Raw genomic sequence first — 15761 nt, forward strand, 5'->3', positions numbered from 1 at the left:
CTGCCAAACATGCCGCAGGAATCATAGAAGAGTTGGAAGGGACCCTGAGGATCATCTAGTCCAAACCCCCTGCAATGAAGGAATATGCAACTGCCCCATACAGGGACTGAACCTGCAACCTTGGCGTTCTCAGCACCACGCTGTAACCAACTGGGAAAGAGGACGGATCACCAACACTCTCAAAACTCTGAACATAGTACCCCCTATGTTATTCAGGTTAGAGCACTCAGCTGTCAGAGGGAACATTGCCAACACTTGATCCCGAGGCAACACTTGTCTTTACCGAATCACAGCAATGTACAACTGAAACAAAGTCTATATTTAGAAACTCTCTTGTATTATCCAGCCCTTCTCGCCTGGGCCTCTTATTTCCAGTCTTCCCCTATACTGAAACTTGGATTGGAAACTCTCAGGGCAGGGAGTTGTATTTTGTATGTCACGACAGTCTGTGGAAGCGCATAGGGAACAACTGTATACATACAACAGAAATTTCTGCAGCAGCTATGGATGAAAACATTAGCATGATTTCTGGCTCTTAAGCAGATGCAGTTGGTTCCTCTGGCCTCCAGAGCTAGAGGGCTGTTCTCAGCAGGTAGGAAAGAAGGGTAGGGCAAAACGTTTGTTGAAGCAGCAGGTTGGGATATTGTGTTGCTGCATAGTTCCTGACTATCCTGGACCTGTTAAAACATCTGCAAAAGAGGAGCTGCAAACACCCTTCCCCAACCTGGTGCCCTCAAAGCATTTTAGACTATAAACCACACCAGCCACAGCTATCACAGCCGTCCAAAATATGTGGAAGGCACCACACTGGGGAAAGTTGCTACAAAGAAGACAGAACCATGCTCTGCCTCATGTGAATGTGCCCTGTGCTGATGTAGTTGCAGTATTATGTTTTAGAGTGGAAAACCCAGGACCAGGGTGGTATCCAACAAAGCAGTTCCCCTCCCTTTCCTCTTCCTGCACCCTCTTCAAATCTGCTCTGCAGAGTCGGAGTAATCCCCAGAACCAATTCAGGGGGTGCATGGGCGACACACAGGGAGAGGAGGAGGGAAAGTTCTGCCTTGCAGCCCAAATTCATTGCACTAAGCTAACGCACAAACACTCTATAAGACGCACTTTTTCCCTTCCAAAAATTAAGGGGAAATGTTTGTGCGTCCTATGGAACGAATGCAGGCTCCTTGGCTTCAGCGATAGCAACGCAAAGCCTCCGAAGTGCAGAGGGAGTGCTCCCTCCGCGTTGCTTTCGCTGAAACCTGGAGAGCGAGAGGGGTCGAGTTCCCACTGCATTTTGGAGGCTTCAGGTTCCTTTTGCTGAAGCCGGGAGAGCAAGAGCAGGTCGAAAGGAACCCGAAGCCTCCGGAGTGCAGCATGAACTCCCGCCGCGTTCCAGAGGCTTCAGGTTGCCTTCACTGAAGCCTGGAGAGCGAGAGGGGTCAGTGCGCACCGACCCCTCTCACTCTCCAGGCTTCCAAGGTAGCCGCCTGAAACCTCCAGAGTGCAGTGGGAACTCCCGCTGCACTCCGGAGGCTTCGGGTTGCTTCACTGAAGGCGACCGAACGCACCTTGAACGCACCTTGTTTTAGAGGGGGAGAACAAGAAAAAAAATTCTCCCCCTCTCTGCGCAGCGCCCCTTCAGCGAAGTTGCAGGAGAAATGGAAGGGGCTCCGTTTCTCCTACTGCTTCGCTGAAGGGGCGCTGCGCAGAGAGGGGGAGAATTTTTTTTCTTGTTCTCCCCCTCTAAAACACGGTGCGTCCTATGGTCAGGTGCGTCCTATAGAGCGAAAAATACGGTACTTTGTTGGATACCACCCCAAATTCCTAACCTAGCTTCACTATAAAGTTTTGGGAGTAATCACCAGCTCCCTGTGCCAAATTAGATGTTAAAAAGAGGGGCTGGTCTTATTTTCCTTGCAATGCATCAAATGTAAACTACGCGAAGGTCAACACGCCACGCATTTCCTCACATCACTATCTGAGGGGAGGAAGGGAGAGGTCTAGCATGCTGTCACACCTAGGGGCTGGTACGTGAAGAAAAACAAGTAAAGGAATACAAAACAGCCCGGTCATTTATAAATATATTCTTGGGCACCCAGCCTAACCTACCCTCTACAAGGGGTTTTGTGAGGAGAAACTACATCACTTTGCAAACTCAACAGGCTTTGGCCTAGGACACTCATGCCACATTAAAAATGTTGGCCTTTAAGGTACCATGAGATTCTTTGTCGTGCTGGAAACTTACCGTTTCTGCATAAATATATATTATGAATCCTCTTCATGAATCCCCTTACCTGATCCTTATGAACGAAGCCCCAGATTCCAGCAGCCACTTCACAAGCAAACAAGATTACGAGGCATGTGAAAAACTGTGAAGAAAACAGATCAGATAAGAAAAGGAAGTAGTGCTCTCCAGTAACAGAGAATGACTTTGGTAGGAGTGTGCAAGTTCGTTTAAGGGGGTGTCAAGAGTATGAGATTAAAAAGGGTCAATAGTGAACTTCATGAATGGAGAGCCATCACTATCTCACCAGGACAATAGTGGCCTCTTTGAGAAACCACAAATCAATGTGTATTCCACATCCCCATACAGTTCAATTCAAAGGGAATGCATTCTGCTTCTGAGCCTTCCATTTAAGGCTGCTGTCTCATTGTAAACAGCGGCTCAGTTGGCAAGCAATGCTAAATCATGGTTTTGTGCAGGGGTAGGCTCTGCAGATGTTACAGACTACAACTCCCATCAGCCCAAACCAGCATGGCCAATGGTCAGGGATGATGGGAGCTGTAGTCCACAGCATCTGGAGTGAAGCATCAGATTTATGCACTTCCAACTCCTCCACCTGCAGAGTTTAGTTCTGTTTTTAAAGGATCTCAGCTTACTGCTATGTACAAACCAGAAATCCTGTTTTTTGTTTTGTTTTTATAAAGCTCCGGCTAGCTTAATAAGGCAGCTTTATAACTCATGGTTTGAAATTGAATTATGACACTGACTAGAGTCTGTTTTGCAGCAAGATATTTGGTTCATATGTCACATGAAGCAGAGAGTCTTTAAACGCAGAACTTGGCAGAAGTTCTCTTCTTGGCCATGCAAAGAGGAAGAAAGTAGTGCAGGAGCACAATGTGCTAACACAGCAAGTGATTAGAAAGACCAGGATAAGTAGCACCAGCACAAAACGCTGTGCACTAGCATCACAATGCCAGAAGACAATTGCAAACATTCTGGTGTAGCTGAGAAGCTTTGGGAAAAGGCCTCCTGTAGCAATATCTCAGCCATTCATGCTCATCCTCTAAAAAACACTGGAACAATGTTATACAGTAGTGTATTTTGCAGCAAAATCCCACTACTTTCCAGAAAGTCCTCAGACATTTGTCTACAATGCTCAAGGGACAGTTACGAGCAATTTCTACTGAGCACTTCAAGTGCCAGTGGACGTTTTATATACAGAACAGGAGAAATTACAGTGCTTCCCTGAGGACTTGCAATAGCCTGGCAGAGCGCAAATAACAGAGAAGCCAGGGAGTGACAGCTTCATAAGCAACAATGGGGCAGGAGAGTGCATGGGACTGTCCAGTAAAGTCTCCAAATTGTGATACTCTCACAAGTCTCCAATCAATTTACAAATGTAGACCACATGTAAAGGGGTGAGCTTGAGCATTCCCAGGGCAAGATAGGGGTGTGTATGCAATGAATTACAGCAACACAAAAAGGAGGGTACGTATGCACTCCATCATGGGCAAGAAAGAAAATGCAACCTAAAAAAAAAAGGCAAGAGGCTCCCAAGAGGCAATGATGGTCACCAACTTGAATGGCTTTTCAAGAGGATTAGACAAATACGTGCAGGATAAAACTATCAATGGCTACTAGCTATGATGGCTACGTTCTGCTCCCACTGTGGGAGACATTATGCTCCTGAATACCAGTCACTGGAAACCACAGGAGGGGAAGTGCAGTTGTGCTCAGGTCCTGCTTGTAGGCTTCCCACAGGCATCTGACTGACCACTGGAATAGACAGGCCACTGACTTGAACCAGAAGGCTCTCCTTACATTCTTTTTTCCAAAAGAGCACCACTATAAAACAGGGAGGGCAGCAGCCTTGCGACTTTGTGTTTTTAATGCCAGACATGGCGATGCAGCCAATTAAGTTCCAAGTTTAGGGGTTATTTCCCCTAAAAATGCATTCTGCACATTTCAGGCAGCTTTTCTGTTTTAAATTATTGATTGTGGATCTATATTCTTGGGGCTTGTTCTCCTTGCTATTTGCAAGAGTTCAGCCTTTGTTTTGATTTTGGTCTTCCCTTGGCAGACATTTACTTTCACACAGCACTGACATAATTTAAAAGCAGGGCCAGGCAACCAGCAGCTCTCAGGCCTTGTTTCAAAAGGCCCGTGTGAGCAATCCACCCAGGGCTCTGGCAAGAGTGATCTGTCCCACCCTTGGCAGCCTGCTGGGTAGAGAGGATGAGAGGGAAGGAGGCAGGCAGTGGGGATGGAGGCAGACAGAGAAAGAACATGAATCTCAGAGCACTTTATGAACCAGGCAAATACTACTGTCTCATTTTGTACCAGGACATACTGCTGTTCTCTAGGAGGACAAGGCAATCTTACACAAATAATAATTTAATATTTGGGTAATTTAGATATCTAGAGATAGAATAACTAAACCACGCATGCTTGGCTTCCCCTTTGTCACTGAGGAACATAGTGGCAATATGCTGAGCACCCTTGGGATTTAGATGGTACCACAGAAGTCTTTCACAGACATAAATTGGGATCAAATAAATTGCAGAAGGATTCTACAGTTTCCCCATTTCTTCTGGACAAAAGCTGCCAGCTAAACAGGACCAAAAGTGCACTTGAACCACAGATATGCTTGTCCCCTCAATGTACACCAACCCTTTCTACTGTTGGGTTATCATTAAGGTATTAAGGGAAAAGGTAAGGAAGTAAAAATGGTATCTTACTGTTCCAAGAAGGCACTGTGACTCCTGAATGGCACCATAGCAGCCCAGGAAACCCACAAACATCATCACTGCTCCAACAGCAATCAGGATGTAGATTCCTGCCAGGGAAGACAAAAGGAAGGCACAGGCATCAATGAAGGAAGTCTGATGAGAAACAGCTTGTGATGAGGGATGTGCATTTGTTTAATCCAGAACACCACCGCTCTGCTCACACCAGCAGGGGAGGGGGGGCAGGCAAAGCCAGCCTGGAGCTGTAGTAGCAATTGAACCCACACCCATCAAGTGGGGCTAGGCTCAGGACCCATTGGGTCAGTTCTTCCCTTGCCCCAGAACATTCCGTTTCATGGCTATCCTTGGGCTACTGCCAGCAAAAAGCCTGTCAGTGGGTGAAACAGGAAGCTTTGCAATAGCAGAGTGAAGATAGTGCCTGTGGGCAGAGGCCAGAACAGATAGTTTGGATGGGGCCAAGAAAGATGGTGGCATGGGTACCTTTATTTTTGTTAACACGCCACTTTTGGATCTGTGCTTGTAGATTAAAAAGCATTTCATGTATTATTGGTCAAACTTCTGAATTCTTTTAGTAGTTGCATCCTCTTTCTTGATTTCTGGTGGTTTCCTCTTCAATGAAGCTTGTGGTTGATATTGAACAAGAGGGCAAGTCACATTATTTATGCCCGTGTTTTGTTACCAAAAGAGCCTTTCATCACTTTCTATAATGTTCACCTTCTCATTTCACTGCTGCCATTTTCTCTCCCTTTTTCTGTTTTTCTTTTCTATACCCATATGAAGGGAGCTTCTAAGTTCAGTGTGCTTAGATGTGATCCAGAATCCCGAACAATCAGGGACCCAACCATGGGGAGGATTCTAATCAGTCTCACCTGAACTTACCTGAAAGACCCCTTTCGTACCTTTGCAATGAATGCCCAAATCTAGCTTCTCAGTTCAATATAAGCACCAGAAAGAGGGCTGAACTAGCCAGGCCAGCACCAGCCCACAATAATTCAGGGTGCACCACAGAACATGCCCCAGAATCCTCTTTGACATAGCAGCTTCAAATAGGCTCATTGGCAGTTGAGTCACCATAAAAAGAGTTCTGCAGTGGCCGAAAGTTTTGAACACCACCGTACAAGAGAATCAGGATGAAGCCAGCATGTTATGAGAGATAAAAATGAAACTGTATGATCAACAATAATGTTCCTATTTATAAATTTCCATGCTACTAACTGGTAACTTAATCAAAAGTCATGGCTGGTTTGCTAGGGAAAGAATGGGGTGTGGTTATACTTATCCCTGAAAGCAACAGTGCAGCATCAAAGAGTCCTATAGCATTATATAGGGAAGTTCTAAAAGGAAATGTCCGGATCTCCCAGCATCTTGTTAACTGCTGGCAATGAAACACCCTAAATCTGACTGTGCCTACAGAATGCCAGCCAAGAAGAAAGCCAGCTTGTTACAGAAACTGTCCTAAACTGACAACCTGCCAAGCACTTGACACAGATGGTGGAGAGGTGGGAGGTGAACTGCTTGCTACTGTAAAACACAGAGTGGGGTGGGGGTGGGAGGGCAGAACTTTACAGTCATATAAACCTGAAGGCTTGTTATAAAACAGAAGATGTCTTTCCATCCCATTTGTTTTGAAGTAACATTCTTCAGAGGGAAAGGAGCTCTGCTTTTAATCTAGAATGGGTTCAAGATGAGAAACGGCAGCCAGCCAATACTAGAGAGGTCTTATGTGGGCCAGGAGGCATCGATCTAATAGGAATGGCATAAACACACTGTCAGGTAGATTGGCAGGAGGCCAGAGGAGAGACAAGGAACCCCACACAAAGACCTTACACAAAAGCTTTTGCATGCTGCATAATTACTATTTTGGGGGTGTGCAGCTGAAGATTTTATTATTATTATTATTATTTATTTAAAAAGGAGAGAGAAATGCAAAAACAAAGACAGAAGGTCATCTGTTAGTACTAAGGTTTAATCTCTCCTGTATCATATCATGAAGAAACAAGTAGATTAAGTAGCCGCTTTCCCCCAAGAAAATTATCTCCTCCAGGCAGAAAAACAACTTTCTAGATAATGCAAATATCTGCAATGAGCACAGAACCAGGCACTGGTGCTATCCTTATCAAGCTGCATTATGTAAGGTAGCTCTTTATGGCATTCTGTAAAAAACACTATCCAGGTGTTTCTAGTAAAAGCCTTCCCTAGCCCTTCTTGAAAACACTAGGCCCTGAACCTGCAACCTTAAGGATGCAAAGCCTACACTCCTAATACGGAGATGTGGTTTCCTGCTCTTGCCTTACTGGGAGGAGGAGACCTACAGAAAAATCTTCCCCTCTCCCCTAGCTGTGCCCTGGCCCTGTGAATTAAGAACTTTCTAGAAAGAGATGCTTTTGGTTTGGTCAAGTCCCAAAACGCGTTTTCTTGAAAAGCAAGTGCCACCCATTTCAACGAGACCTGCGCTCAAGCAGCCACGTTTAGGACTTCAGCATGGAGAAAGATGAGCTATTACAACCCCAGCAAGGAAACAGCTGAAAGCCAGTGGCTTTCCTATGCCAGGATGTCTGCATTACTAACATTTGTTTTGTGAATCACTGTTAATTACATAATTATCACTGTTTATGCATTTCATTTTCCCAACCTCATTGTTCACACTCTTTATCCCCCCCCCCAAACCATGTTTATATATGCGGTTGCTAACATGTCTTCCCGTTCATCATTCATTTATCCCACACTTTTGTGCATTTCTCTGCGATTTTCCTAACCACATATTCAGTGTGTGTGTGTGTGTGTATAGTTAGTGCATTTGTTGTGCTAGGGCAACAGGGAACTTTAATTGTGCAAACCTTAAATTAACAGCATGTACCTAAATCCATCCCACAAAATAGTGACAGTCTGGAGGCACCACAAGTCTTAAAGGTTCAACAAGACTCTTGTTTGCACACTGGAAGGCATCAGTACGCAGCTCCTCCAGACCACCTCAAATTTCTTTGGCATAATTCACAGAAGAAAATAATTCAGGCAGTTAGACTCGAGGAGTTTTCCAATACTCAGTGACTTCATCCTCCTGTTTCTTGACAGGCACCCAAGAGAGTGGAAGCTGTTCCATCGTAAGCAGTGGGATGGAGAGTGGGAAAGAAGTGTGATAATGGAACTGAAGTCAGAAAGCAATAAAATGATTGAGAAGCCTTTGGGAGAAAAGCCAGATTCATTCTAAGACACAGACAGACAGCCTTTATTGAGTTTCTCTTTGTCCCGGAGAGCCAGAGCCAAATAGACAACTGGAGGCAAATAAGAGTGGGACTATTCTATGCAGTTTTAAAATGAAAACAACAACAAACCTCCCAAGCAGACAGACAATGACCCCTTGTATCCAACTAAACTGAATTCAGCAAAGTAGAAACTCCTTTTAAGAAAATGTGCAGTGTAGATTTAATGACATGAGATAAGCCACTTGCATCTTCAGCATCTGAGCCTGTGGGGAGCATCTCTCTCACCCTGAGACTAACCTCTTTATATTGGACACTCTACAGTCAAGAAGTTGTTTTCTCTGCAGAGTAAGTGCTGAGAGTTCACTCTATGTGTGGAACTCCATAAGCAGTTCTGGAGAGTTGGGTTGGTCAGCACTGTGTTTCCTTTTTCAGAGAAGAGTAAAACAAAAGACCTCTTCTTGACCCTTCAGTAACTGGGGTGTCTTCCAAATCTCTCTTGGAGCCACCCAATCATTTGAATGCAGACAAATGCTGTTCCATTGAGACACATTTCCTTTATGACCAAGCCTTCATTAGAGTCATACTTGTCTCTGTCAAAAATTGCTTGGCACCCCCCCCCAAAAAAAACCCCACCCCTGTGTTGTACAACCATTTATTGAAGAGCTACACTTCTGGTGACAGGTGAAACTGCATCTGCCATCAGGATTAGTTCGCACAACTGGGTTTTTAGGATCAGAGCCAAAACTTAGGGTGTGAAGACAGATCCATCTCCTCAGTCTTCAGCCCAGAAAACAGGCAATAAATGCATCCATAGAAACTCTTGGAATGCTGGAATCATCTGGCTATATCTCTTCCTGCTCACACCTGCCAATTTCACTACCTGTTGTTGTCAAACAGGCAAGAGAAGGAACAAGGCAAAGTTTAGGAAGAGCACTCTCTTTATTTCCTGGCCACATTCTTACTCTTTTCATGTTTTACAGCCAACATAATCAAAGAAAGGGAACATAGTGTGGTATACAAGAGGGGTAGTGTGGCTAGAGCCCAAGTTTGATTTCTTCTTAAACTGTAGAGCCTGGGGAAATATGTAGTAGCAAGATTGCTGGAACCATCTTGGCCATCTCTTAGTGCAGACCCAGGTCACAGAGCCTGAGCTTCCATAGCTGCCATTCATCATGAGCCACCATTGACAGGATTGGCAGCAACAGCAGCAGATATGTTCTCTGCTTATGATAATATTTTATTCTCGTTAATTGTGCTGTTTTAAATATGCATTTTATATTTGATTTCCTTTAGTCATGTTTCCTTTCAGGTTTTTCTTAGAAAACTTTGCTGCGTTAAATGTGCATTCTGTGGTTGACCTGCTTTGTAATATTCTGTTTTGAAAGCCTTAAGATAATATTTTAGTTTCCTGTTAACTATGTTCCTTTGAATGGATATACTTTGCATTTGACATTCTCTAGGAATGTTTTATTCTGGATTGTTTTATTTGATGTTTTAATGTGCTGTAAAGCGCTGTTTGTTTCTTAAAAATTTAAAGTGATAAAGAAATGAAATGAATACTATGACCACCACTATTATAGGTTAAGTGTTTTCCTTCACTTAACCAGGACATTTCCTCCAAGTAGTTTTTAATGTGTGATATTAGTTTTTAATGTGTGATATTTTGGAGTTTTTTGGTTTCTATGGAAGCCGCCCAGAGTGGCTGGGGAAACCCAGCCAGATGGGCGGGGTACAAATAATGAATTATTATTATTATTATTATTATTATTATTATTATTATTATTACTACTACTACTACTACTACTACTAGAACCAGGGACTGTAATAAGTCTTTTACACAGAAACTCCCCATATAGTTGTAGTGATCCACACCCTGAATACCTCTACAGGTAATCCTACTCCAGCCTTCTCAAGTGATACAAGTAGGAGTAGGAGAAAAGTCTACTCCTTGCTTTCCCCTGCCTTCCTGAGAAGAGCTTTTTACACAACATGGAGCCTCTCTTGTACCGAAAGAATGCTATCTGGCAGGAAATCATTCCAGATGTTCTCTGGAGAATCTCACATCATGAGTACTCCTCCTCCAATCACTCTCCCCACCCGCCGTAGCTCCATGACAAGAAAAGACAAAACTCTGAAGCCAGACTTTCTGTACTTTAGGTAAAAGTTTACAATCCCCTTGATATTGTGGGATCACAATGTAATTCCAACAAACTGATTAGGAGATCTCTCTCTGTACACAAAGACACATGAGAATTTTTTTTGGGAAATAATAAATTTGGAGTGTATACTTAAAAAGCATCAGTGAAGAATTTTTAGGATCCCTTCTATAGTCATGCAAATATATATATATATGTGTGTGTGTGTGTGTGTGTGTGTGTGTGTGTGTGTGAACCTTAAGTTCAACAAAGTGACGGAAATTGCAAGATGGGCAGACATACTGAGGGAGGGCACATGTCCTTCAGCAGCTCAACTGAGTGGGAGTAGTCAGCAGCTCTCTTATTTTGGACTCTGTGCTATTTGCATACTCTTTCAGATTCATTTGCTGTCTCTTTTCTTGGTGAAAGGGGAGAGAAGATGGGAAGTCCCTGCTGAGGAGGAGGTGGGAAGTCCCTGCTTCTACCTTTTTATGAGAAGAAGAACTTTGGTTATTTTGTGGTCATGAACAAGTTCCGCATATTGCTGCAGCTGCAGTGGCAATGTCAAGCCCAGCCATGGGGAAGACATCTCAGGGATCTGGGGTTCTCAGCCCTGGACAGTCCAAGCAGTCAGCTCTGGAGAAAAGCCTGAAATTCAAGTCTTCCTGAAACCAACCAAATGATTAGGAGAGCTACAATTTTAAAGAAAAATGAAAAAATAAAGTTGTTCTTCATATTTCACAGGTTTTGTCCAGAACTCCATGTTCAGCCCAGAGGAGCCAAGGGGGAAGAACATTGCAAAACTGACAAATCAAAGGAAAAGTCTATTTAGAAATAATGTGTACAGGGCATAGGAAGGTCAAAGGAAGGTGGAAAAGGAGCATGCAATAAATCGATACTGGGAAGCTATTTAGTCCAACAATAGTTTATGTTGTATCTATGTGCCTAAAACAGGACCCTCTTGTCTAATCTGTCTGAGAGTGGTTTAACCATCAATCCCTCTCCCAAGGAACTCTGTAGCTCTGTGAGGGGAATAGGAGTTTCCTAACAATTCTCAGCACCCTTAACAAATCACAGTTCCCAGGATTCTTTGGAGGGGCGGCGGTAGCCATGACTGGTTAAAATTGTATAATTCTACTTTAAATGTATGGTACATATTCATTTTCTTTTACTTTCTTGCATGCCCTCTAGCTGTTCTAACCAACCCATGAAGATATTAAGTCGATTCTGGGGCAAACCTACAACCCACCACTGATTTTTAAATCTGTCATGGTCCCCCACAAAACTATGGATTGAATTTGTTTTCTTCTGTAACATGGGAGCCAAGAACACCTGTATCTCTAGCTTTCTGGTGATGGAGAAGCAGGCAGTTAGAAGCTAGCTTTTCTTGGCCTTTTCCTACCAAGCTTGCTGATTCTGTTGCCGTTCCTGTCTGGTGGGTTGCAGTGGCCTAAGAAGGAAACAACCCACCCCCAAGGAAAATGTTGTGTGTACAAGCAGTCTCAGAATAGTACAGGCCAACTGGGGTGGAGCTTTCCTTGGCTGGGTGGAGAGCACTGCTCAGCATCCTTAAGTCAAGTGTCCAGACCTTGGCACTGCATCCTTCCAGAGGACAGCGTCTCCTTTGGCAACCCCCCAAAAGTAGCAGCTCCTTAAGCAAGGACTCTTAGAGCAGGGCGAGTAGGGCTGAGAAGGAGGGACAGTCCAACCCTTGATGACACACATATAGCTCACCCCCAGATCATTCAAGGGAGAAATTCCTTAAATAAAAATGACTCCCAAGCAAAGTTTCCTCTGTAACAGGAGTAACCAGTGCGGTTCAGGTCTTGTTCGATTACAACAGCCATTTTTCCCTGTGCTGGCTGGAGCTGATAAGAGCAGAGATATTGGGGTCCAGTCTTTCTCTTCCAGGGCTGCATCTACATTTGTCACCAGGGGGACATATAAAACACATGGGAACCATAATTCAGCACTATCAGCTGTGAATGCATTTTGCAATTTAAAGTCAGGATATTTCTGCCTTATAACCAGAGTTCATAAAGTTGTTTGCATCTACCTTTTAAGCCCCACTGAATTCACTGTGATAAATATGCTTAAGTATTGATGCATCTGACGTTGAAACCAGAGCAATTTAAAGAAGAACCAGTAGAAATAGGATGAAAGGAAACAGGTGTTAGGAAATAAGAGGCCCATTGCTTCAAGTCTGTAAGTCTGCATCTGCACTCCAAATGCATATATATATATATATATATATATATATATATATGTTAGAAATAATTTTAGCCACCCAACTATTTGGGATATCCATAGCATAAAAATGTTTCGCAGCTAGTATGCCTCATGGAGTAACGATTTGGTGCTGTGACACAGAACCAGGTGCGCAGGGTCTGGAAAAAACAACAGGGAAAGCAATAAGCTGCTGCAGGATACTCTTGCATTTACTATAGGGGTCTAGCACCTATGGAGTACATGACATGTGTCCACTGGGATCCATAACTGACCGGCTGTATAGACCTGAACAAGAACCAGAATCAACCAAGGCACCATGCCAATTTAAACAAGCAGTCAAAGCAACTGTTGGGAGAAAATACTAGGAGGATGCATCTTCATGACAGGTTATATATATTCTGGCAGGGGCAGAGAGACACCCTGATCTCAAGCTTTTTTATGAGCTGGGAGATACACCCTCCATTTCACATCGCTGCCTGGCCCTTCCCTCCTTCACTCCCAGGAGAAGGAACTCTTCTTTCTCTAGCTGACGGTAAACAGGCGCCGTGGCACGAAGGCCCAGCCTTCACAGCCAGAGCTGCAATGGAAGGAGGGGGCGGGGAAACACACACACACACACACACACACACACACACACACACACACACACCTCCTGCTAGCATTGAAAAAGACATCCAGCTGCTCCACTCACTCTGCCAAGATGGAATGAGGAGCTGCCGAAGAACAAACACAGAAAGCAGCATAGGGGTGGGAGGCTTCTCTGCAGCCAGGCAGGGAGCTCCATTTCTGAGAAGGGAGATGCAGACACGCCCAGCACACACACCACAAATGTCTGCCCCTAGTCGGCTCCTAATCCTCACAGCTGCCTGTTGCTTCCCACTCACTCCGCACTGCATCCTCCATCCGTGGCTCATAAGGGCTTTGGCAAAAGTGATCACACTGAGCTGCTGCTCCTCCTCCTACCCAGTTATTACTTCCTCGCCACTGTGCTGATCTCAGTACACTACAAACCCACTCCCTCAAAATGGTCGCTTCAGAGGCCATCTCATGTCGGCAAAGCCAGCTATCAAAACACAGCTTGTTAGCACAGGGCTGGTAGCAGGCTGCGCACTCTACCCTGAAAGTTAATACTGTCTTCTTTCCCTTATAGACCAAGGCTCCAATGGAACTTAAAAACCACAGGATTCAGCAGATGGAACATACAGTACTCCTTGAAAGCTCAGCTTTTATTTTTTAAACGTTTCTAGAATTCACAGTTGAAGAGGGGAGGGGAAATATTGCTTGCATGCTGGCATGTTTGTTGAAAACAAGAAGAGGGAAAGATTTGGGATGGAGGGTGGGAGGGAGGAAAGTCTTTCAGCACAGCTCACAGTTCATGCATCTTCTAACAAGCTGAAAGTCCCCCCCTCCTGCGTTCCCACACCCTCACAAGAGAAATGAAACAACACGTTCCATATGCTGTGACCTCCCCTCTCCTTTCGGATTGCAGAAGCAGACCAATTAAGCAACATGCATGTGAATTTGCAAATGTGTCCTAATATACAGTACGGAGGGTATTTTATGCAGAGGACAGCTCTACGTTGAGTTCTAACATGCAGAAATGAGAAATGATACAAGGGATGTGGAAGCAGAGCAGCACATATCCTTAAGTTCACTGGACAACATTCCTCTTTTCCTCTCTCTTTGTGAACCAGGAATAGCCAAGTGGAGTGGAGTCACTAGAGCAAAGCAGGGTGTGGCAAGTCTGGAAACAAATCTTTCAATTAGAAGCCATCAGAGGCTCCAGACTTGGGGAGCCTCGGGTTGAGAACAGTTGAACAAAATGGTCTGCTATTTATTACTGAATGGAAATTAAAAAACAACCCTGAGGAATCCAAGCAGCGCCTTTTCTGCATGATTCTCACACAGCAACATGTTGGCAGCTCCACAAGAGGGTGGGCCATATGTTTTTGGACACAATAAGCTAATTCAGCCGCGCTTTTTAAACTCTTGTCACTCACAGCTCTGCCATATCAGCTTCTATTAATAAGGTATCTGAGCTTCTCTCTCTCACACCCACACACGGCAGGCATATTAGGAATATTTCCAATGTTACTAGGAAGCAGATTGCTGGATGTTTAACAAATACTGGCAAAAGAGAGAGATAGAAAGACAGTGCTTCCTTCTGTAGGGCAGAAATTCTGGAGAAATAACCTGCTGACCACTTCCTGGTCTTTCTGCCTTCCGTGTCCATGCTGCTCCACATCCACGACACAGGACTCAAAGCCTTCATATTCTCCCAGTCCGTGCAAAAAGCAAGTGGGCAGCATGCAAAAAAATAAATCATGGAAATAGGCACTGAGGCACACTTCAGTGCTGGTGGCGCTGCCAAGCTGTGTGAGGAAACTGGGATACCAAAAGCAGATGCTCTGCACAGCTTAATGCGCTGTAAGCTTTGGACTGCTGCTCCTGCAGAGATGGAAGATTCCAAAAAAGGGCTCTGCTTCTGAGCAAGTCAGCAGTCTGGCTGATTTACTTACAAAAATGAGAGAGATCATATTAAGCCTAAGTACACTTATCCAGGCAGGCAAGCCTGGAGAACATGAGTCACGTTGATCACTGCAATTGAAGACAGCTGCTCCGCATCCTCCTCAGCAGAGCCATAGCTCCTCACCATTCAGAGGCTTGGAGCAAGAGCTGCATGCAGGCAAAGGTCTAGCAGGGGTGAATATTGGTAATCTTTGGTAATATAGTGCGCCCTGAGCAAGGCCAAAATTGGGCACTCCCAAATGAATCTTCTCAATTTTGCACCACCTCGGCTCAGCACCCTGTGCAGGGGAACCGCCCACATTGCCCTAAATCCAGTGCTGGTTGCAAAGACGTCTAGGATCCTGAAGCAAGTGATTCCTTCCTCTCTCACCAGCCAAGTCCAGGAAAGACCAAGTGCCCCCTCCAAGTGGACCCTCACTGACCTGCATTGCATTTGTAGGTCTCCTTGTGCCTTGCTGCCCCAACGTCCCAATGTGGCTTTGGAAGAAAGCGCTGGGACTTTTGCTATGTTTTCCTGTTACTTTATTATTATTTTTTAATAATTTTTATTAACCGACCAATCAAATCAAATCAAATCACATCACATAAATTCCGAATTACAAAGCCAAATTTTAAATTTTTGTTGAGGGGACCCATATTTTAAGTTCCGAAGGGGGATTCCGATCAACTTCTTGCTACTGCGTTCATATCCAAATCAGTC

General features: G+C 44.5%; 2 protein-coding genes across 2 annotated transcripts in view; one reads left to right on the plus strand and one right to left on the minus strand.

Moving 5' to 3' along the window:
• The window catches only part of TH (tyrosine hydroxylase), a 532003-nt gene that overhangs the window by 303793 nt on the left and 212449 nt on the right, over positions 1–15761 (plus strand). The window lies entirely within an intron of this gene.
• CD81 (CD81 molecule) overlaps positions 1–15761 on the minus strand; it is a 56404-nt gene that overhangs the window by 12118 nt on the left and 28525 nt on the right. The window contains exons 3-4 of the mRNA XM_083723431.1: positions 4957–5054; positions 2289–2363 (exon numbers count right to left, since the gene is read on the minus strand). Coding sequence (XP_083579557.1) covers positions 2289–2363; positions 4957–5054 — 173 coding nt within the window. The remainder of the gene's footprint in view (positions 1–2288; positions 2364–4956; positions 5055–15761) is intronic.

Source organism: Podarcis gaigeae (assembly GCF_964106915.1).
Source record: "Podarcis gaigeae genome assembly, chromosome: 1".
In the NCBI taxonomy this organism is placed as follows: domain Eukaryota; kingdom Metazoa; phylum Chordata; class Lepidosauria; order Squamata; family Lacertidae; genus Podarcis; species Podarcis gaigeae.